Source organism: Nelumbo nucifera, chromosome 5, assembly GCF_055504915.1.
Source record: "Nelumbo nucifera cultivar China Antique chromosome 5, China Antique-T2T, whole genome shotgun sequence".
NCBI classification, from domain to species: domain Eukaryota; kingdom Viridiplantae; phylum Streptophyta; class Magnoliopsida; order Proteales; family Nelumbonaceae; genus Nelumbo; species Nelumbo nucifera.
In genome coordinates this window covers 3,394,903-3,418,816 of record NC_142653.1, presented here as the reverse complement: position 1 = coordinate 3,418,816, position 23,914 = coordinate 3,394,903, and the positions used below count along the sequence as shown (strand labels likewise).

The following is a 23,914-nucleotide window of genomic DNA, read 5'->3' as shown; positions in this document are numbered from 1 at the left end:
GTCTTCTTCTTGGTTTCAGACAAATTTCTGACCAGGCGATCGATAGTTTCTTCTAGCTGAGCTTCTATTCATAAATGTCTCACCATTGTCGATTGAAGAAGGAAACCATGAAAGTCAAATATTCTCATCCCCTGTTGTAGTGAACAAATTCAGGGCAAAATCCATTGCAAGTAGACCCTATTCTCCCCTATGACTCTCTTTTTTGTTTATTTGATCATTTTCTTATATAGGCTCTTCAATCCCTGTTTGAACAGCATACGTTTGTTCGATCATTAGAGGCAGCAATGAACCACTGCAGAGCTATCTTCCATGGCCAATGATGAACTCATTTGTTTACAATTTATTATAAAAAGATTATTTTTATTGATATTAGGAGAAAATTTTGCCCTTATTAACATTCTACTAAACTTTTATCCAGATTCCCCACTTTTCTGGCTCTAGAGACTGCTATCTATCACTTTTATTTAAAACGTATGTGTACCTTTATTTATCAAGCCAACATTAGTGACTCATAATAGAAGTGGTCCATTCGTCCTCATTTCAGTGACAAAACTCACCACGGCTGACCACTCTCTATCCTAATAAAAAAAAAGCCACTGGTTCATTTGTATCCCCTATTTGACATTTCATCTTCACTCTCAATCATCTCATAATCTATCAATGTTTTTTTTTATTACTATTATTAATAGAAGGAGCTAAAGTAAACAGGGTGTAGGACGTCCCGCGAAGTCCATGGAAGAATACATTCCTCCGACAGCGTTTGACACCTCCATACATATACAGTTGGAATAAAGGGACGAATTTATTTTTGAATCAGAAGGACAGAGAATTGAGTTGAAGAGAAGGGCATCATTGATCATTGTAATCTTGTGAAGGCCATCTAATTTTCTGAACAAATTAATTGTCTATCAGCAGAAAAAGGGTCTCTAGATATATCCCAAAAGTCGGGGCAAGTTAGAAAAATAGTGAAGGGAGTGGAGTTTCAGCTATTAACACCGATCCCTCATTTAATAACTCTGTTGGTATATAATGTCGGCCCTCAACATTTAACATATCAAACTTGTTTTATAATATAATATTCAATGAGTCATTCTCTCTCTCCTCTCTTTGGCGTTTCTTGTCCCTTCACTTGGATTTCTTTGTCATTCCTTCTCTGGAAGGATAAAAGGAAGAAATAAGAGATTCGAAAATGTTGGCAAGAAAATTCAGAACCTGAAAACCCGGTCCAAGTTTAATGGGCAGCCAGTCCATACTCCATAATCCACATGGACCAGGAGTAAAAGAATATACCTGTAGTTCTAATCTCCATTCTCCACCACCACGAGTATGAGTGTACGAGTCATATATTATACAATTGATTTTAGCCTTGAAAATTATAATGAAATTAATTTACATGGATGTGGGCTTTAATTAGCATTATATGATAGGTTGATCAACTTTCACTCTCAACAAATTAAACTTGTTTTTCTGTGTCACATCTTTCGGAGGAGTCGGAGTCAAGTGAATGAATGACTCGTGACCGACTCGATCGATAGATTGCATACGAGTCATGACAACTCAAGCTCTCCTTGGAGCTACTGTAAGCCTGTAAGTAACGTAAGCGAAATATACATATTAGATACAGGGAATTTGGTTTCCTGTTTCTTTCTAATAACCCATATATAGTAAGTAATAGAAGGCGTGCTCCATCAATTTCAGAAAGGTGCTGTTGAGAGATGCTAGCTTGAAGGTTTAGAGGTACCACCTGCATTAATGTAGTTGATGTCTTAACTTCTAACTTTGATGTAGTAACTAATTTATTACTTTTTATTTTATTATTTATGCCATGTGGTGAAGGGGGAATTAATGCAGCCCTCTTCCTCACCTTTGAATCTTGCTTTGCTTGCCATATGCTATCTACCCTCTACCCTCAAGTCTCGACCTCCTAAATTAATACTATTACTATCTTCAATTTCTTAAAGCAAAATAAAAGGCTTTTGATCATTGACGTGACGTGGAAAATACTGCTTCACTCTTTAACTTTCTTAATATATACACAGATGAACCGATGAAGGTAACTATTTTTTGTATCTACGGCGAGATTGTGCAGGATTAATCACCTTCTTTGAAAAGTGGCCCGCAGCCCATAGTTTTCTTTCTCGATCTGTTTCCTCTTCTGAATTTTGACATTTTTGTTCAAAGAATTTAATGGAAATTAACGACTAAGGCGCTTTTAATTGATATATCTACAGTACAAATACATACAAAATATAAGGTTTTATACTCTATATATTTGTATTTGTATTCCTTTCAAAACTGAGCCTAAGTTGAAAAAAATGATTAGTTTTATGAAGGGAAGACCGATTCACCAATTCTCCAGTTGGATTAGCAGGTTTGACCAAAGTGTCCAGTTGACTAGTTCAAGGTTTTTTCGGTCAGGCAGGCCAAGTTTGATTTTCTGAAATAGGGCTGTTCATGGGTCGGGTTGGGTTGGTTTACTGGCGTTTTTCTAACCGACCCGACCTGGTCGGTTTACCTAGAAATGAAACCGAAACCGACCCAGTACTAAGTAAAACCGACCTGATCGTTTGAACCGGTTTGGGTCGGTTTTGTGAACGATTCTCTCGGTGTGAACAGTAAAGGATTCAAGTCTAAGAAAGCAAAGGCTGGATGCCTGGAAATTAAAAATGAATTGATGGATTAAAACTGATATTTTATATAGAATATGTATATTTCTGAAACAAAGCTGAAATATATATATATATATATATATAATATATATATATAATATTTCCACAAATATATATCTGAAATATATTATATATATAATATATATCTAAGTCGGTTCGGGTCGGTTCAGTTTTGGTTTTCACACATGAAACCGAACCATCAGTTTATGTTTTTTTCTAACCTGAAACCGACCGATGCTAAAGAAAAACCGGCTAACTCGGATTGAATCGGACCAGGTTGGTCGATTTAATCGGTTTGAGTCTTGTTATGGACAGCCCTATTCTGAACATTGTTTTGATTTTATTCCATATAAGATGGCCAATGATCTGAGCCAAACTTGGTTTTGGTCCAGACCCTTCTAATCCATTTTGGCCCAGACCAATCCCAAGCCCAACCCAAGGCCTAGGTTGATAAAATTGGGCTTAATCTCAGTTGGATCAGGCCGAACCCGAGGTTTGCACTTTTAGGGTTAGCTTGGATTGAAATTCAACCCAACTCAATTCGCCCAAGTTGCACCCATACTGGTACAACATCCAAAGAATTTACGCAGTATTGGGCCTGGGCTCTTTTAAACTTTAACAAAGCCCACTCTAATTGCATCATTGCAGATCAAGTCCACAGTCCACAACTCCACATGTATCGGATTAGAAGAACAGATCAAGTCCATCCACCATTAAATGAAGGACTAAACTAGAAAATCAAATATCAACTTTTTCACTCATGGTTGCATGTTCTCAAGATTAGGGGTGTCAATTGGACTGGATTTGGTCCAATCCGGTCCAGTCCAATGTGAGTCTATTACAAATGGACCTGGTCTAACCTAGTCCAATGAATATTATGGACCATTTTGGATTGGTCCAGAGACTGTTCAATCTGTTCAAATTCCTGTTAATTTAGATTGGTTTTAACTCAAACCTGGTCCATTGACACCTATGTTCTAATCTTCTATCAATAGACTAGATATTAGCCCAATCCAATATAAATTCATTATGGACGGACCAGGTCTAATCCAATATGTCATATTAGTCCGTCCAGTCCATCCAAATTCAACATGTCTTATTGGTCCGTCCAAATGAATTTTGATTTGAATGGAGTCCATCCCAAAACCGGTCCATTGACACCCCTACTCAAGAATGATTACTTCCGGACTTCAAAGCCACATGCAAGGTTGCAAATTTTTGTATCTCTGACTCTTGAGGTGTACAAGTCCGCAAGTTTGAAATCCTCAAGTGTGAATAACTTGTACAAGTACATTAGATTTTTGGGTTCTATTCACATAAAAGAATTGAGAGTGTTTATGAAAGAAATAAAAGAGAGAGATATTTTATATCTCACAACATTTCTTTTGCAAAAATTATGAAAAGAACATATATTTATATTTCTTTGGATTTGCTTTTAAAGATACATCCTACTCTTAGAAGACCCATAAAAATTAAGCTTTACCCAGTTAGAAGTTGGTTATGTCCTCCCTGTATTATTTTACCCTTGAGGACATAGGGTAAGGCGGGCTGTATCTTTTCCTGTATTGTTTTACCTTCCTTTTGAAATTGGTTGATTAATAAATTCTAAGGTGGTCGTTCCTCCATCTCCATCTGCAGTAAATTTTGGGGTTAAGAAAAAAAAAAAACCTGATAAGAGATCAAGGACATACATTCTCCATCACCACCCGCGAGATATGCTGTGTGTACTGTGGGTAGGGCGGGATAGAGAAAGTAAATAGTAAATCCGGGTTCATATGAAGGTTATGTTTGGTACTGTGAATATGTGATGTTGCTTTCTTGTGCACAGCTACAAGTGGCTATAAGGACGGTGTAATAAAAAGCTTTGTGAGGACTGAATTCGGATTCACCAATGGGATAGCCACGAGATTTAATGAAGTTTACATATAACGGAATATTTCTCAAAGGAAATGCCTAATACTGATTGCAAATCTTTTATGGTTTGTACCTTTCAACAATGAGGAGATAAGTTTAATGCTAAGATTCCTTACCAAAAAAAAAAATTGCTAAGATTCCTTCTTTTACTTAATTTATTTGCTTTTCATCAATAGAGAATATTGTTTTAATGCTAGATTCTTTTTGTTGGGTGGGTTGATTGAGGTTCTGGAGTCAGGACCAACGCAATGTGATTACTCTTTGATGCATGTACTGCTGGACTTGCTTCGGGTTGGGTCTTCAAATCCTGAACTAAAAAGCCCATTCCAACCTAGATCCTAGAACATGGATGAGATTTCTAACCCCAAACCCAATATGGATCAACTGTCACCCGATTTAAGGATTGGGTCTAGCGTTGCAAATGGATTGACCCCAATTGCATATATGATTCAAATTTGATTCTTTTATATATAAATTTGAATCGTATCTTATTCATCTAATTTATATTGGAATTAAATTGAATTTGGATTGCAATTGTATATTGGAATAATGTAGATAAATTAAACAAAAAAATCAAAATATTATTAATAAAATCAACCAAAAATGACCTTGATATTGTGTTTTATGGACAAAATAAACCCAAAATTACTTATATGAAACTTGAGCTTACGACAATTGAGTAAAAACACAACATTCAAGCATATACCATGGGTTATAAAGATTAAATGCAAATACCATATATCATATATATAGCGAATACGTATTTATACACATGAGCACATGCTATTACACAAGTATATATAAATTAAACAGAAATGATTTATGTCATATTATAAGCCAAAAATTATATCAGATTTGATAACAGTGGATCCATATTTAATCCAATTATATATGGATCAAACTCGGATCATTTTTATGGGATTGAATTCAAATTCAAGTTTGCACCAGCCCTTACCTAGAACCCTAAATGACTGAGTTTGCAAAGAAAAGTAAAGAATTTTAAATGTTTACTTCCCCAGCAACATAATACTGAGTGCACAGATGCCGTTGTTGGGGTCCATCATGTTCCAAAGATTGGTATTAATTCATTCAATCCTCATCGGCTGGCAGAGCAGTCCCCCTCCCCCATGACCATCTCACTGAATTGCCACGGGAATCACTTGTGTTTATCACAATCAAACGATCTAACAAATCTACCTTGACACAATTGATTCCAAAATTCAACTGCTCTGAATACCGTCCTGGTAATGGTAGATGGGAATTTTCTGTTTCATATCCATTCTACATTGGTTGTATAAATCAAACCTCCTACTCCCAAAGTTCATATTCAACCCCATCAATGAGTGTGAATGCACACCGCTATATTTTCTAATTTATTTACCCCATAGATCTTCTCTGATAGAAAGTTCGTTTATATGAAATTAAGGGTTATTGGAGTGGAATTTGGGCGGATCCAGCTTAAAATTTTATACAGGCAGGCAGGCAGGGCTTGGAGTTTGGGCCAAACTTTTGGATTTTATTAATTTTCGGGTCGGGTCGAGGCCTTACCCTTGCCCTTAGTATGTATACAATCATATTTATATATAATTTTAGTATAAACTGATTAATTAATCCTAACCCGGCTTGGGCCCGAAACCAATCCAAATACATCAAATTTTAATTTGGATTGAGCCAACGGTTCAGACTTTAAGCTTGCACTCGTGCCTTATGTCTTAAGGCTCAAGCTTTAGTGGTAGGACCATGGTTTTCAAAACCGGATCAGACGGTCGGATTAGAAAATTCAGCTTGATCAGTTCCATTTTACCTCATAACCATTTTTTGATAAAAAAAATTGTTGATTTAGTCAGCAAACTGTTGACGGGTGGTTGATCCATTTCAATTGTCTAATGGTATTTGATTATTTTTTTATTTTTTTTGTCAAAACAGGCCGTTTATTTGATTCAAACAGTCAAACTGTTCAACCTGAAAACCGACCTTTAGACGATTTATTATTCGGTTCGATTTTAAAATCTTGGTTAGGACGCTTAAACCCGGCCCAGCCCGACTTGCACAATAGGCAATACCGCAATAAGCTAATGTTAAAAAAATGTTTTATCAAATTCATTAAATTCAAATATATTGTTTCCTACTTTCCTCTATGGCTCTATATCTATCTCCAACTTCTGACACCTAACATTTCGAATCGGGAAAATCAATACCGACACGGCGAATTTTTCCTCTCTGTCTCTCTCTTCATTTCAAAGCAAAGAACGCAATGAAAAGGTGATGATGAACTGTAATAACGAGGACAATCAATAGAGGATAAAAAGCAAAGAAAGCAAAGCACAAAGAAAAGCAAATTGATGCAAGACCTGTATCTCCAAAACCTTTAAATACAGAGGCAAGAAATCTAACACCTAGCAACCGAGATTTCGCAGAAAAAGCAAAAAAAATCCTTCTCCCATAATGGGTAACTGTTTCACAAAAACAAAGACTTCATTTACCAAAGAACAGCAAAGCACGAAACCTCAACAACAATTGAGCCCAACTTATCTTCCAACTTCACTACCCAAAGCCACTTCTTCTTCCCAGAATGGAACAATTCTGGGAAAACCCATTTGCGATTTAACCTCAATTTATGATCTTGATAAAGAGCTGGGAAGGGGGCAGTTTGGGATCACCTATCTTTGCACCGAAAAGGCAACCGGACGGAAGTATGCTTGCAAGTCAATATCAAAGAGGAAGCTTGTGAATAAGAAGGATATTGAAGATGTTCAGAGAGAGATAATGCTCCTTCAGCATCTCACGGGGCAACCCAATATTGTGGAGTTCAAGGGAGCTTACGAGGATAAGGAGAACGTGCATTTAGTAATGGAGCTGTGCTCGGGTGGAGAGCTCTTTGACCGAATTACCGCAAAGGGAAATTATTCAGAGCGTGAAGCGGCGACCATAGGTCGGCAAATTGTGAATGTAGTCCACGTATGCCACTTCATGGGGGTGATGCATAGGGATTTGAAGCCAGAAAATTTCTTGCTGGTTAGTTGGGATGAGAATTCTCCACTCAAAGCCACTGATTTTGGACTCTCTGTCTTCATAGAAGAAGGTTAGTTGCAATTTCTTTCTTTCTTTGCTTTGATTTTCTAAATTATGCATTGAGTGAGTGTGATACCTATATTGATCGTTTCTGTTTGACACTTCCATTGTTCTTTGATTGAGTTTATGCCTCTAATATGAAAGTTTCAATCAGGTTGAATTTTAACCCGGTTAGACTGGACTTTTCTTCCTTTAGATGATTTTGAATGCCCTGTTTTTCCTTTTAACTAGTGCAACATGACTTCAATAAAGAAATTAATGAAGTTCCTTTGCCCTGTTCGCTTTTGGTAAGTTATTTATCCGGGTAAATGCACTTACCCGGGTAAGTCTTTCTAGGGAAATACTTTCACAGTAAATGCATTTACGGATTACCCATGTTTTTTTATTTCTCATGCAAATAAGGCAATGACCATTTTAGCGATAAAAATCTATTATTAAAAATGGAATTTTTGTCTCATTCAATTTCAAATGTTGGCAACCTTCCCCTTGGAAAAGTTAACCCACCTAGGAGATGTACCGGGAAAATAAACTTTCCCTAGTCCCTACGGCTCCTTTTGGGAAGATACAAATATGCAGTGTAAAACGGTTCATGTAAATGCAAAGTTGGGTTAGTTTTGCAATGCCAAATTTACCTTCTTACCAAACTGATATGGCAATTTCAATAACAAATGAAAACAAAAACATTCATGTTGTAGAACAACACTGTAAAAATGACAGCCCAGTGCACAAGGCTCCCACCAATGTGGGGTCTGGGGAGGGACAGATGTACCCAGCCTTACCCTGCAGATACACAGACTCACAGAAAACTGCTTCCAAGATTTGAACCCTGGTCACCCAGATCGCAATGGAGCAACCCAACCGCTATGCCAAGGCCCACCCTCAGTGGATCCCCAGAACTGGGGTTTAAACCTGCCTCCATTGTTAGTACCTCAATTCAACTCTACTAAGCCTTATCGCAACTATATGGCATCGGCTACAGGGTTCCTATTCAGTCATTCCACTCCATTTTTACTAGCTACTATACAAAATACCACTCAGCCATCCTATCCATAAAAAATGTTCACAATAGTGTATTTGTGTTTGATAGATACAAGAATGTTCAATGTGCAAACTCAGAAACTTGATTCTGAGACATTCAAAAGAAACAGTTGCTTGATCTCAAACATGTCCAAAACTCAACAAGTAATGAAGGGAAAAAAGGTGGCTTGAAATGAGCATCTCCGGTAGGGCTGCAAATAGTATTTGTTCATCAAATTTGTGAATCCAATCCAATCAAGGCAATCCAAATTCAATTCCTTTATAATTGGACTGTATATGAATCCACCTCAATCCAATCTGATTTTTATTCAAATATATATATATATATATATATTTATTTATTCGCATAGTTGGTTTGAATGCTGTATCTTAACTAAAGAATCATAGGTTTAATATCTGTTTGCAGCCCTAAACTATTTAGTTTGGTCTTGTACAGGACACAAAATTGCCCATTATAGACTTTACATGCCCACCTAATCCATCATGGGCAGGGTGCGAAGTGCAAAAGTCTGCCACCCAAGCACCTCTAAAACTGTATATGATGGATGGTTAGGATACTTAAACCCTTGACCTGCCAAGATCTCAAAAGTAGGGCATTTAACATAATGCCAAACTTCCAATCACTTTGGGTAGTTATGGAAAAGTTTGTAAATTCAATCTCAAGAATTTCAAGTCTTTCTGTGCTTGATACTTGAAATATTTTTCCTGATTGTATTCTCTTCCCCTCTGTTTATGACATGAGTCCAGATCTGCTGACCACAATAGGCTGGCCACAAGACCCTACAGACGACACTCATCAAGAACATATCTTGTGCTTGTATGTTGTCATTCAAGGGAGATGTTTCTCATGTAATTCTGTAGCATCTTGTGGCTCACATGTAGCCAGCGTATTGTTGTCATCTGGTACAAACTCTTATGACATGTTTATGGTAATGTAACAGCCCCTTGAAATTTCTCAACTGAATTTATGCTTTAACAATTACTTTGCAGGGAAGTCTTACCATGAGCTTGTAGGAAGTGCTTACTATGTGGCTCCAGAGGTGTTGAAGCGGAACTATGGAAAGGAAATAGATGTCTGGAGTTCCGGGGTCATTTTATATATTCTTCTAAGTGGTTATCCTCCATTTTGGGCTGGTAAACAATTTCTGTTTCGATCATTTTCTCTTGCAGGAAAATATTTTTTTTTTGGAGTTACCGTATTCAAGAAACCTATCATCAGACATAAAAACTGTCTATGAGGTATGTGTGGTGGACATACAGGCCCTCAATCAGTCCACCTACATCATGCATACGAACCATGGATTTGCTTTTAGTTTCTCATTTCTGAAACTAATAGTTGAACTTGTCTAATGAATGAATTTGTTTCAGAGACTGATAAAGGAATATATGCTGCCATCCTAGAAGGACAAATTGACTTCAAAACTTCACCCTGGCCTTCCATATCAGATTCTGTGAAGGATCTTATCAAGAAGATGCTAACACAAGACCCCAAAAAACGGATTACTGCTGCCCAAGCCCTTGGTAAGTAATGAACTACATATTAAATCTGATAGGAAGAAACAATTATGGTTGTCCTTCCCTTCAGTAATGAAGCCATATACTGAGTAATTCAGAGACCCAAAACCAGGTCTTTTCCACTCTTCTGCCTAGTGTCTTTCAGTTATGGCTTATCCTAGCAGACAAGATTAAGACTAAACAAAAAAAAAAAAAAAAAAAAAAACTAGTCCACATTAGAATGCATGGTGCACTTGCCATTAAGAGATAGAACTTATGGACCTATTGATATTATTGAATTGATGGTCTATGAAACAGAGCATCCATGGTTGAAGGAAGATGGTGAAGCATCTGATAAACCTCTTGATAGTGCTGTTCTGACTAGAATGAAGCAATTCAGAGCAATGAACAAGCTAAAGAGGATGGCTCTAAAGGTTAGTTACTTGGTAGTTACAAATCTTGTTACATCTTTGGATCTATCCTTGTGAAACTATATGCAAATATTTGTGGAACCAACAATCAGTTCTAGCTTACTCTGTTGGTTTTATTTTTCCAAAATTTTCATTTACCATAAACTCTTCCAGTTGCCAACTTACAGTAAAAAGTTCTAGGTAGAAGATGCACTCCTCTGCTGGCTTTGAAGCATGCACTGAAGAGGTTTTGTGACATCGAATGGGGATGTAATAGATCCAGACCTTCCATCTGATGAGAGACCATATATGGCTTCTTTTACTGGTCCACCTTGTGGGCACTCAATAACTGATGTTAGATACCAATAATCATAAAATTATTTGCATGTGGCTGATGTGCATGTAATATCACATCTCCATGATTCTGAATTTGTTTGTTGGATTAAAGGTAATAGCAGAAAACCTTTCAGAAGAGGAAATCAAGGGATTGCAACAAATGTTCTACAACATGGACACTGATCGTAGTGGTACAATTACCTATGAAGAGCTGAAGACTGGCTTGTCTAGACTGGGATCCAAGCTAACCGAGAATGAAATCAAGCAGTTGATGGATGCTGTAAGATACTAAATAACTGTCTCTTTGACGTTAATTTTTCACTACTTTTTATATGCCTGATGTTCAACATTTTTTTCGAGCTCTCAGGCTGATGTCGACAAGAATGGGACCATTGATTACATTGAATTTGTTGCTGCTACCATGCATCGCCATAGGCTAGAGCAAGAAGATAGTTTATTCAAGGCTTTTCAGTATTTTGACAAAGATGGCAGCGGGTTAGTATTTAATTTTTCTATACTAGACCTCGGTTTAATTTTTTCTGGTTTAACTATAGTAGACCAAAGTGTGAGAACTGAGAAAACATTTAAACTGTGTTCACGTTCGGATTGGGGCAGAAAAAGAAAATCAGGATGGAAAAGCATTCCCATTTTTTTTTCCTTATTAAGCACTGTGTTTTTTTGGCTCCAAAAATTGAGCCACGTGAAATCCAGAGTGATCTTATGCTGCACTTTCCACTATTTTGGTTATGGCCCCAAGTATGATAATGCATTAAAAAGTCATATACCTTACCTATTTTAATTTGCTCTCACCAGGTTTATCACAAGAGATGAACTGAGACATGCGCTGACTCAATATAGAATGGGTGATGAAGCTACTATAGATGAAATAATTAATGATGTGGATACAAATAGAGTGGGTATTGTTTCTTTGATTTGTAAACGTCCTTTCAATTTTTTCCCCCTTTTAACTTTGTTCCCTCTGTTCACCACATAAGAGATACGTTATCTGACTTTCACTTTCACTACATATGCAGGATGGAAAAATCAATTATGAGGAGTTTGTAGCGATGATGAAAGGGACACATGAACCCAATGGAAGACAAAGATGAACCATTTGATCAACTGGATATAAATAAGAAACCTTAAGCTTTTATTGGTTTCAAATAAGAGAAGTGGGTTGCTAAGTCTATGGCCATGTTTGGGAGTGCTTATGTTAAAAACAAGTGCTTATTCAAATAAGCACTTATTTGTATTTGACACCTAACTTTTTCAAGTGTTATTTTATTTTTATATTGGGTGTTTGGTGGTCTTCTTCTCCAATAAGCAATTGTGACTCTTTGGTCCTTCATTTTCTTTTAAAATTTCAAAATATCCAATCCAAAGTGAATAATTAAAGTACTTTGATAGAACTGATTTTATAAAAGTACTTTGATAAAAGCATTCCCATAAAATACTTTTATAAAAGTGCTTTTGTAAAAGTGTTTTCATAAAAATATTTTTGTAAAAGTGCTTTTATAAAAATATTTTCATAAAAGTACTTTTATAAAAGTGCTTTCATGTAAAAGTAATTTTATAAAAGTGATTTTGTAAGTATTTTTATAAAAGTGCTTTCATAAAATTACTTTTATAAAAGTGTACTTGTAAAATTGTTTTTGTAAAAGGGTTATAATTAGTATTCTAAAAATTAACTAGGGTCAATTTTGGGAGAAAAAATTGAATAAGTGCTTATTGTATGAATACTTTAAAAAAAGCTGGAAATTTGGACTTAAAAAAATAAGCCCTTTATTTTTAAAATAAGCATTTACTTCAGGCTTATTTCCCAAATACAAATAAGTGCTTAATGGTATGGTCCCCACCTAAATAAGCACTTATTTTCAAGTACTCCCAAACACCTATGTTTGGTTTGATAGAAAATAAGAGAAACAGATTGGTAGCCCTACCTTGAACGTCAAAGATCCCTCTTATGTACATTTGTTTAGCTTGAAGCCATAAACCATTGCCCTTTCCTACCCACTTTCTACCCACCGTGAATTGTAGCCACACATCTCTCAATTCATAATAGAGATGTGTGGCTGCAATTCATGGTGGGTAGAGAGGGGGCAGTAGGAAATCCCGTTTGCCTTTAGTGACCCATCTACCTTATAGTGTGGGAAAGAACAAACAGAAATTTCTCTCCACTTGCCATCCTACAATTGTCAAGCGAAGGGCTCTTTGACTGTAATTGTCTATTCTTTTGCTTTTGTAAAATGCAAGTAACAAAAGCACTCCCCCCTTGTTTCAGCGTGTGTTAGATTTCTTGTTGGGACACATACGATGCATACGCTTTCTTAATTGAAATTGAAACAAAAAGTGCCCCCTATGTACAACCTAAGCATTATGGTTAGGTGATTTAGCTGTTCATAATATTATTTATTAATTAAATTTTAAACTTTTCCTTGTTTGTGGGCTGCAAGTCCAGTCTTGAAGTTTGTAGATCTGGGCCCGGGCTGGGCTGAAATTATCATCCCATGGTAAAGTGTTTTTGGTTTATTATTCAAGAATTAAAAGAATAGTTAATGAATTTTAAGTAACTTAATGGCATGGCTAATGAGGAAAATAACTAGAGTTAATGACAAAGAAAAGAAAGAGTTAATGGTTACTTAATGAAGAGTGGTGAAAGTCTTATAGATAATTGGCTATTTAGGTTATTTTTTAAAAATAAAAAATCCAAAAAAAAACATAAAATAGAGAAGGGTGGGGAGAAAAGTGAGGCCTGCTGACATGACAAGATCGACTTTAATATATATATATATGTATGCATGAATGTATAAGGTTGAAAGTATCAATACAATGTGTCCCTTATCAGGCGTATTATATTGTATCAGCGTGCTGATACGCCTTTTTTAATGATATTCCCCAAATCATTTGGTTTATAGGTTTTTCTTTTAATTAAGAAGTTATTTTATTACCAATATATAAGAAAAGTTACAAGTTTACAACCATTCCAAAGAGGGGCACGAGGTGCAACCTCCCTTGAAAGTACAAGTGTGAACACACTAAAAAAAGAGCATTACAAGGGTGCCATTATAGATGCTTTCTTAGTACCTCTTGTCAGCCATAAAATTCACTAACCTACTCATCCAATACGAGCTAATAGTCATGTTACTTGTTAACCAGTTTGCCTTTTTAGGAAATCCTTGTAGCACCAAGTCTCGTTTGCTTTTCGGTAGTTACTTATCTAGGTAAATGCTGTTGCCTGGGTAAGTGCATTTATCTATATTCTTTTATTTCTCATGTAAATAAGGCAATGACCATTTTAGCCATAAAAATCCATTATTAAAAGGGGCATTTTTGTCCCATTCAATTGTTGGCAATTTTCCCCCCAAGGTGGGAAAGTTATTTATCTACCTAAGAGATGGGGGTAAGTGATACCCAAGAAAATAAACTTTCACTGGTTCCCACATAAATATGAAAAAAGAACATGGGATTCTTGATCAATGGGAACCAAACTTTCCCCCTCTCAAAATCCGAAAAAAAGAATGCCCCCCAAATGACTCAGCTCTGTTCTGTTAACCAACCCATAACAACCTTTGAATATACCCTTAGTTTGCATTTGTTTCTGGTGTAAATGCACTTTTACACCGATGGAGTTGAGAAGGATGGTTCGGTGAGAGTGTAAAATATGGACCGGCCATTGTGCCCATTTACATTCGTCCTGTTTGGTTATATCTTGTTCCAATGAGAGATTTATTAGAGAGGGAGGGAGAGAGAGAGAAAGAAGGGTGGAACCAGGGTGTAAAGAGCTCCCTTCTTAGAAGTTCTGAAGAGAGAAGGGGCAAAAAGACAGAGCCACCAATGGGAGCAAAACGCCTAGGAACGACAAGATGCTGCAGCCGTGGAGGAGCAAAACACCCAGAAGCAGAGAACACCCATCTGAATCAGCCTCCAAGTTCCCCTAATCAAACCCCATTGGGGGTGGTGGCGGTGAAGGAGAATGCCTAAGCAGAGAACGCCCATTTGAATTGGCCTCCAAGTTCCCCCAATCAAACCCCGTTGGAGGTGGTAGCGGTGAAGGAGAATGTCCAAGCAGACGCCCATCTAGATTTGCTCCGATGCCGTCGATAGACACCACCTGATGTTAGGAGAGAAGAAGGAGAGAGAGAGAGAGAGAGAGAGAGAGAGAGAGAGAGATATGTAATAAATACATCCATAATTTTGATGTATTTGTAATTAATGGTAAACATGTAATAAATACATGTTTACCAAATGTCTACAAAATCGAACCGGGGTGCAAAGTTTACCCTGCTTCGATTTTACACCTCTACAAAATGCAGCCTTATGTTTTTAAAACTCCACTCACAATTTGTGCTCTAGAACATGTCTTCAACTAAAAACTTTCATTTTCACCACTCTTGTCCAATGCTACATAAAATATATATGGGCAATCTTTATATGTGCACACAACCCTAATTCTCTTGACTCACACTTCCTGAAAGTAAAAGTAATGTCCCTTCTACTTTTTATTGCATGCTTTATAAACACCTCCTTACAGTATTTGGTGTTCATAAACACCATGCCCGACTCAAAATGAGGAACCTAAGTTCCAGGATCATAAATAGAAACTCTCTGCTTACCCTTTCTAACATGCCAAGATTCATCATTTAAACCAAGGTTTTTAAAACTGACCTGAACAACAAACCAGTCAGGGGTCTGGTTCCTGGGTCGAACGATCATTGAATCCATTTCCTACATGTGCAATGATCAAGTGGAAGGGTGTGATTTGTTAGATAGACCAAAGGATGTAAACTACAATGCAGTATGGAGAATATTGGGCAAAATTTTATGCTAGTTCATATGTGAATTCTATACATCCACCGCTAGAATTAGAGACATCGGTAGATGATCCATGAGCATAACAACCATGGCATCCGAAATTTGGAGAAGGTCTGAATATTGAAGCCTAAAAGTTTGTCATTGAGGAGACAAGGTTCAAGCTGGGGAATTTAAGGACATAATGTATATGTTGGTCAAACACTCCAAGCTGCTAATAGAAACTTTGCGTCAAGTTACTACAATCCCTCCATGGATGTCTCAGGTGAGTTGAAACTAAAATGGGAAAGCAATGTCAATTACTGGACAGGTGGGATTCCTGTTACGTTTCAGCTATTTAAGCCACCCTCACCTCTGATGATGGAGCCCTGCAACTTTTTGACAGAAGGTCCAGACCAATGTGGTCACTGTTTGGAGATCACAATGATTCCTCTATCGATGTGTTTTCGATTTTTGAAACTAGAGTAGATATAGATGGAAATCTCTGGATGTATTCATGGATTGAAGCTAGTTTAGGGGTGGGAGATCGAAAGAGTTTTAGAATTATTTTAATAAAATTATATGTAAAGGTAAAATGGATATTTTGAAAAATAATGCATGAGTGAAACGTTTTCCGTCTCTATCGGTGATGGAAAGAAGGTTTGTGTTTGAGTTTTTCAAAAATTCAAGGAAAGTTTTTCTTAAAATGAAATTGGAGGGGAGGTTTATATGATTGCCAGAAATCTCAGGGGAGGTTTTTATATTTAAAAAAAAAAACCTCTAAACTGAACTGAACCACCCCGACCCCATCAGTTGGCTAATCAAGTTTGAAGTTTGAACCATCGGATACCGTTTACAGCTGGGCCTGGGCCCGTTTCAGACTGCACTACCCCCTTACCTAGAATCCTAAATTACTGACTTCGCAAAGAAAAGCAAGGAATCTTAAAAGTTTGCTTTCCAAAGTAACACTGATGCGGTTCTGAGGGGCCATCATGTTCTAAAGATTGGTTTTAATTCATTCGGTCTTAACTATCAGATTCGGCTAAAAGAGATGGAAAACCAACTAGTATAGTACTATGGACTCGACCTGGAAGAATATTGATGAAATTAGGTTCCCAACTCTCAAAATTAACCAGATATTTTAAATTCAGCCAAAAGTAGATAGAATTTGTTCTTTGTTAGTGGAAAGTAGAAACCCATGAAACAAGTGGCTGGGTCTCGGATGGGAAAAAAGAAAGGGAGAATTGACAACTCCCATCGGCACGGCAGAGCAGTCCACTCCCCCCATGAAGCCTGCTATCTCATCGAATTGCCAAATGGAATCACTTCGATCACAGTCAAACTATCTAACTAATCTATCTTGACACAATTGGTTTCAAAATTCACCTTCTCTGAGTACTGTCCTGGTAATGGTAAATGGGAATTTTCTGTTTCATATCTATTCTACACTGGTTCCCTTTTTCCTTAGTTTTTGTTTTGTTAAACTCAACCCAAACTGTCATGGAATGCACACCGTTTATGGGTTTTCTCTGATATTCGGTAGTGAAAGTTCGTTTCTATGAAATTAAACAGAAAGGTAGTCTGAGTTATGGAGCTGATGTTAAGAAATTTAAGTGTTTTATTAAATTTCATTATTCCACCAAAAAAATTAGACTTCATTAAATTCAAAAATTCACACTTCGAATCGTGAAAATCAATACGGACACGGCGAACTTCTCCCTCTCTGTCTTTCTCCATTTCAAAGCAAAGAACTTGTAGCAATGAAAAGGTGATGAACTGTAATAACGAGAACAACCCAATATATTATAAAAAGCACAGCAAGCAAAGCACATAGAAAAGCAAACGGATGCAAGAACTGTATCTCCAAAATTTTTAAATACACCAGCAAGAAATCTTACACCCATCAACCGAGATTTCGCAGAAAAGCCAAAAAAAAAAAAAAAAAAATCCATATCCCATAATGGGTATCTGTTTCACCAAAACCAATCAAATTCCAATCACTTCATCTCCAGACAGGCCTACTCAACAACCGTCCAAGAAAACCAAAGAACAACAAAGCAAAAAACCTCATCAACAATCGGACGCAGCTTCTCTTCCAACTTCACTATCCAAAGCCACTTCTTCTTCCCAGATTGGAACCATTCTAGGAAAACCCATTTGCGATTTAACCTCAATTTATGATCTTGATAAAGAGCTGGGAAGGGGGCAGTTTGGGATCACCTATCTTTGCACCGAAAAGGCAACCGGACGGAAGTATGCTTGCAAGTCAATATCAAAGAGGAAGCTTGTGAATAAGAGGGATATTGAAGATGTTCAGAGAGAGATAATGCTCCTTCAGCATCTCACGGGGCAACCCAATATTGTGGAGTTCAAGGGAGCTTACGAGGATAAGCAGAATGTTCATGTAGTAATGGAGCTATGCTTGGGTGGAGAGCTATTTGACCGAATTACCGCAAAGGGAAATTATTCAGAGCGTGAAGCGGCGACCATAGGTCGACAAGTTGTGAATGTAGTCCATGTATGCCATTTCATGGGGGTGATGCATAGGGATTTGAAGCCAGAAAATTTTTTGCTGGTTAGTCGGGATGAGAATTCTCCGCTCAAAGCTACTGATTTTGGACTCTCTGTCTTCATAGAAGAAGGTTAGCTGCAATTTCTTTCTTTCTTTCTTTGTTCTTATTTTCTAAATTATGCATTGGGTGGGTGTGATACCTATATTGGTTGTTTCTTTTTGACACTTCCATTGTTCTTTGATTGAGTTTCCTCTAATATGAAAGTTGCAATCAGGTTGAATTTTGACCCGGTTAGACTGGATTCTTTTTCTTCTTCGTTTGTTTTTTTTTTTTTTTTTGTCACTGGAGTAACACAATTTCTCGATAAAGAATGAAGTTCCTTTTAGAAGGAAGATGTAGGGGGTCTTCTCCAATGTGAACTGTCTTTCATGTTGCAGGTTCAACAAATAAAACAAAACCAAAAACATATTCTTGAATTTCTAGTTTTAAGAAACATAATTTCATCTGGTTATTATCATGTTCCGTAAATTGTATAGTTTCTAAACTATAAAATTTGTTTTTTGTCATTTTTAGAGAGCAGATGCGTGCAGCCTTACCCTGCAAATATACAGAGAGGCTGTTTCCAAGATTTGATCCCTTATCGTCTAGGTTGCAATGGAGCAACCCAACCGTTGCGCCAAGGCCCACCCTCAGTTGATCCCCAGAATTGGGGTTTAAACCTGCCTCCATTGTTAATACCTTAGTTCAACTAAACTAAACCTTATCACAACTATATGACGTTGGCTATAGGAATTCTATTTAGTCATTCCACTCCATTTTTACCAACTACTAAACAAAAAACCATTCTCCATCCTATCCATTGAATGATGTTCATATTAGTATATTGTGTTTGATAGATAACAAGAATTTTCAGTGTGCAAACTCAGAAACTTGATTATGAGACATTCAAAAGAAACAGCGGCTTGATCTCAAACATATCCAAAACTCAACAAGTAATGAAACGCAACCCAAATTCAATTTGTTTATAATTGGATTGCACATTGATCCACCTCGGTCCAATCTGATTTTTATTCAAATCTAATGATATTAGTAAAGTTGGTTTGAATGCTGTATCTTAACCAAAGAGTCGTAGGTCTAAGTTTCATAGAAGTTATTTTTAAGTCATTTTGTTCATGATATATGATTCTTGGTTCATCTTTCTATTAATATATCATATTCTGATCATTTTTTCCAATTAATTTATTAAAGATATGCAATATCTGAATATGATCTTAGTCCAAACTGAATCCAATGGATAAGATTCAAATCTGAATATTAATGAATTGAATTTGAATCTCAGTATATCCTATAAAAATCCAATCCATTTTAGACTTTTCATGCTCACCTAACCTATGATGGTTAGGATACTTAAATCCTTGACCACTGCCTTAGCAAGAAGAAAGAAAATTCCTTGACCTGCCAAGACCTCATAAGTAAGGCATTTAACATATGCCAAACTGCCAATCACTTGGGTAGTTATAGAAAAGGTTAGTCAATCCAATTCTTTCTGTGCTTGACATTTGAAACACATTCCTGATTATATCTTTTGCCCCCTGTTTATGACATGAGTCCAGATCTTCTGGCCACAAGACCCTACGGACACTCATCGGGAACATTTCTCATGCTTGTATGTTGTCATTCTGGGAGATGTTCCCCATGTGCTTCTGTAGTGTCTTGTGGCTGTCATGTGGCCAGTGTATTGTGGTCAGCAGATCCAAACTCTTATGACATGTTTATAGTAATGTAGCAGCTCCTTAAAATTTCTCAAATGAATTCATGCCTTGACAAATGCTTTCCAGGTAAATCTTACCATGAGCTTGTAGGAAGTGCTTACTATTTGGCTCCAGAGGTGTTGTACCGGAACTATGGAAAGGAAATAGATGTCTGGAGTGCAGGAGTCATCTTATACATTCTTCTATGTGGTTCTCCTCCATTTTGGGCTGGTAAACAATTTCTGTTTTAATCATTTTCTCTTGTGGGAAAGATATTTTTTTTTAGAGTTAGAGTTGCCATATCCAAGAATCAAGAGGCCTTTCATAAACATAACAACTGTCCATGAGGTATATGTGGTGGACATAAAGGCACTCGAACAGTCCACCTACATCATGCATATGAACCATGGACTTGGTTTTAGGTTTCTCATTTCTGAAACTAATAGTTGAACTTGTCTAATGAATGAATTGGTTTGAATCTTTTCAGAGACTAATCAAGGAATATCTGCTGCCATCATAGAAGGACAAATTGACTTCAAAAGTGCACCCTGGCCTTCTATATCAGATTCTGCAAAGGATCTTATCAAGAAGATGTTAACACGTGACCCCAAAAAACGGATTACTGCTTCCCAAGCTCTTGGTTAGTAATGAATTACATATTAAATTATGATAGGAAGAAACAATTATGGTTCTGTCCTTCCCTTCAGTGATGAAGCCATATACTGAGTAATTCAGAGCCCAAAAACCAGGCTATTTCCACTCTTTTGCCTAATGCCTTTCAGTTATGGCTTATCCCAGCAGGCAAGATTAAGACTAGTCAAAACTAGTCCATATTAGAATATGTGGTGCACTTGCCATTAAGAAATGGAACTTATAGACCTACTGATATTATTGGTCTGATGGTCTATGAAACAGAGCATCCATGGTTGAAAGAAGATGGTGAAGCTTCTGATAAACCTCTTGATAGTGCTGTTCTGACTAGAATGAAGCAATTCAGAACAATGAACAAGCTAAAGAAGATGGCTCTGAAGGTTAGTTACTCAGTAGTTACAAGTCTTGTCACATCTTTGGATCTATCCTTATGAAATTATATGCTAACATTTAGGGAACCAACATTCAGTTGTACCTTACAACTCCAGTAAAAAGTTCTAGGTAGAAGATGTACATTGTACTCCTCTACTGGCTTTGAAGCCTGCACTGAAGAGAGGTTTTGTAACGTCGAATGAGGATGTAATAGATCCAGACCTTCCATCTGATGAAAGACCATATTAACCAACCACATGCATGAGTTGGATCCCAATGATCAATAATATATGCCTTTTCTACGTGGCCCACCTTGTGGGCACTCAATAACTGATGTTAAATTCCAATAATCATAAGTAATTTCCATGTGGCCAACGTATAATATCACATCTCCATGATTCTGAATTTGTTTGTTGGATTATTTAAGGTAATAGCAGAAAACCTTTCAGAAGAGGAAATCAAGGGATTGCAACAAATGTTCTACAACATGGACACTGATCGTAGTGGTGCAATTACCTATGAAGAGCTGAAGACTGGCTTGTCTAGACTGGGATCCAAGCTAACCGAGAATGAAATCAAGCAGTTGATGGATGCTGTAAGATACTAAATAACTGTCTCTTTGACATTAATTTTTCAGTATTTTTTATATGCCTGATGTTCAACATTTTTTTCGAGCTCTCAGGCCGATGTCGACAAGAATGGGACCATTGATTACATTGAATTTGCTGCTGCTACCATGCATCGCCATAGGCTAGAGCAAGAAGATAATTTATTCAAGGCTTTTCAGTATTTTGACAAAGATGGCAGTGGGTTAGTATTTAATTTTGCTATAGTAGACCTCAGTTTAATTTTTTCCGGTTTACCTACTAGCTTGATGTTGAAGGTTGGATGGTTCACATGTAGAAGAAAAGGATTAGAAGCATGGTACAATAAAAATAGATATATCAACTGAGGTCCCAATCCCATTGCACAGCTAGTGGGATTCTATGTGGATTGTTGTTCGTGAAAAGTAGATGATTAATTGGATGCTTCTTCTGGGATTTTTATAATCCACTTGGTGAAGTTCTGGATGTTTAGTCCTTACACTTGATTGAGAAGAATCCTCCTATTTTTATGTTTGAAAATTGAATCAGGATGACTCAATGGAATACTTGATAATTTTTTAAAATAGGCCAAAGGGTGAGAAAACATTTAAACTGTGTTGGGATTGGGGCAGAAAAAGAAAATCGGGATGGAAAAGAGTTACAAAATCTGTTTCCCAAGCACTGTGTTTTCTTGGCTCCAAAAATTGAGCCACGTGAAATCCAGTATCTGATCTTTTGCTGCACTTTCCACCATTTTGGTCATGGCCCTAATTATGATATGTATTAAAAAGTCATATACCTTACCTATTTTAATTTGCTCTCACCAGGTTTATCACAAGAGATGAACTGAGACATGCGCTGACTCAATATAAAATGGGTGATGAAGCTACTATAGATGAAATAATTAATGATGTCGACACAAATAAAGTGAGTATTTTTTTTTCTTTAATTTGTAAACGTCCTTTCATTTTTTTTTCCTTTTCCTTTTCTCTTTATCTTTGTTCCCTATTTCCATGACATAAGAAATATTTGAGCTTCATACATGGATTATACTATGCAGGATGGAAAAATCAATTATGAGGAGTTTGTAGCCATGATGAAGGGAACACATGAACCCAGCGGAAGACAAAAATGAACCACTTGATCAACCGGATATAAATAAGAAAGTTTAAGTTTTTCCGGTTTCAACAGTTTAATTTGATTTCCAGGTTGCTTTTTCGTTTCTGCTGTATCAATGTTTATGCCATTTATAGGATGTGGTTCGTAATTCATACAGAGATGAGAGATGATGATCTTCTCCCTCTGGATTGGGTTTTCAGTTTTTACCTGTAAAATTGGAAATACTTAATAATCCCAATATTGTATTTTTCTAATAATATGAATAATATGTGGCCATTTGTATATGAAAAGTCAACCCAAATATTGCTATTCCTACTTAGAATAGATGGCAATCAGGATAATAACTGGCATGCGTGCGTTTGTAGATCCGATAGGGGTGCAAGTCGGCCAGGTTAGGTCGGGTTGAGGCCAACCCTAGCCCAACCTTAAGTTCTAAACCCCGACCCTAAGCCTAACCCTATCCCTAATTAAATTCATTCAACCCTAACCCAATCCAACCCAAAATCAATTTTGGGTTGGGACCAACCCAACCTTCTTCCCATCCCTTAAAACCTCATACTTTCTAGATTTTAGATCTTAACTCATCTTTCACTATATATACATATTAATCCTATGTTTCATTAGTATTTATTTGTTGATGTTTTTTTTTTTTTGTTCTTTTGATACAAAATTCAGAAAAAACAAGTGTTAGAAATGGCTACAGTTTATTGTGAGTTATCACTTACGATAAAGCATAAAATAAAAATTTTTAAAAAGCATAAAATAATGTTATTAAGGTTTTAGTCTTTCTTATTAGCATTAAGTGAAGTGATTATCTTAAAAGAAATACGTGATACTATGTGGTGGGGGTTATACAAATGTCATGCATCTAAACAAATCAATGTATGTTATATATTACATATAATATATATGACATGTACTATAGAGTCAGGTTTGGATTGGCTAAGGGGTCCATCCTAACCCAACCCAAAGTAAAGTCGAGTTCATGAATTTCAACCCTAACCCTAATCCGAACATCAACCTGGCCCAACCCAACTTTTTTGGGTTGGATTTGGGCCAACCGGCCCAAGTTGCAGCCTTAAGATCCAATCACAGTATGGCCCAATTGGGGCCCATAGATTGAGGTCCCATCAGGAAACCGTACTTGAACTTGATAAATGAGTGTGTACCTGAACCTGAACCTTGAATTTTGTAGGAGGAAGA

The 23,914-nt window shown here is 36.8% G+C and overlaps 1 protein-coding gene and 1 non-coding gene across 4 annotated transcripts; both read left to right on the top strand.

Annotated features, from left to right (window-relative positions):
• The first annotated feature begins 6,885 nt into the window (after positions 1–6,885).
• Positions 6,886–12,223, top strand: LOC148791188 (calcium-dependent protein kinase 29-like). 3 transcript variants are annotated; one of them, XM_088887810.1, is made up of 8 exons: positions 6,886–7,665; positions 9,684–9,827; positions 10,062–10,214; positions 10,506–10,621; positions 11,046–11,213; positions 11,301–11,428; positions 11,747–11,846; positions 11,968–12,223. In XM_088887810.1, exons 1-8 carry the CDS (start codon positions 7,029–7,031, stop codon positions 12,040–12,042), a joined length of 1,521 nt encoding a protein of 506 aa, XP_088743936.1. In that variant the 5' UTR covers positions 6,886–7,028; the 3' UTR covers positions 12,043–12,223. The 3 variants fall into 3 exon arrangements, with proteins under 3 accessions (XP_088743936.1, XP_088743937.1, XP_088743938.1); XM_088887811.1 differs by having other exon boundaries at positions 11,747–11,850; XM_088887812.1 differs by lacking the exon at positions 10,062–10,214.
• A 5,331-nt stretch (positions 12,224–17,554) lies between these two features.
• Positions 17,555–23,001, top strand: LOC104603873 (calcium-dependent protein kinase 29). Its single transcript, XR_002023013.2, has 8 exons — positions 17,555–18,363; positions 20,073–20,216; positions 20,473–20,625; positions 20,901–21,016; positions 21,436–21,603; positions 21,691–21,818; positions 22,420–22,519; positions 22,653–23,001. It is a non-coding gene; the product is annotated as a calcium-dependent protein kinase 29 (transcript).
• The last annotated feature ends 913 nt before the right edge of the window (positions 23,002–23,914 follow it).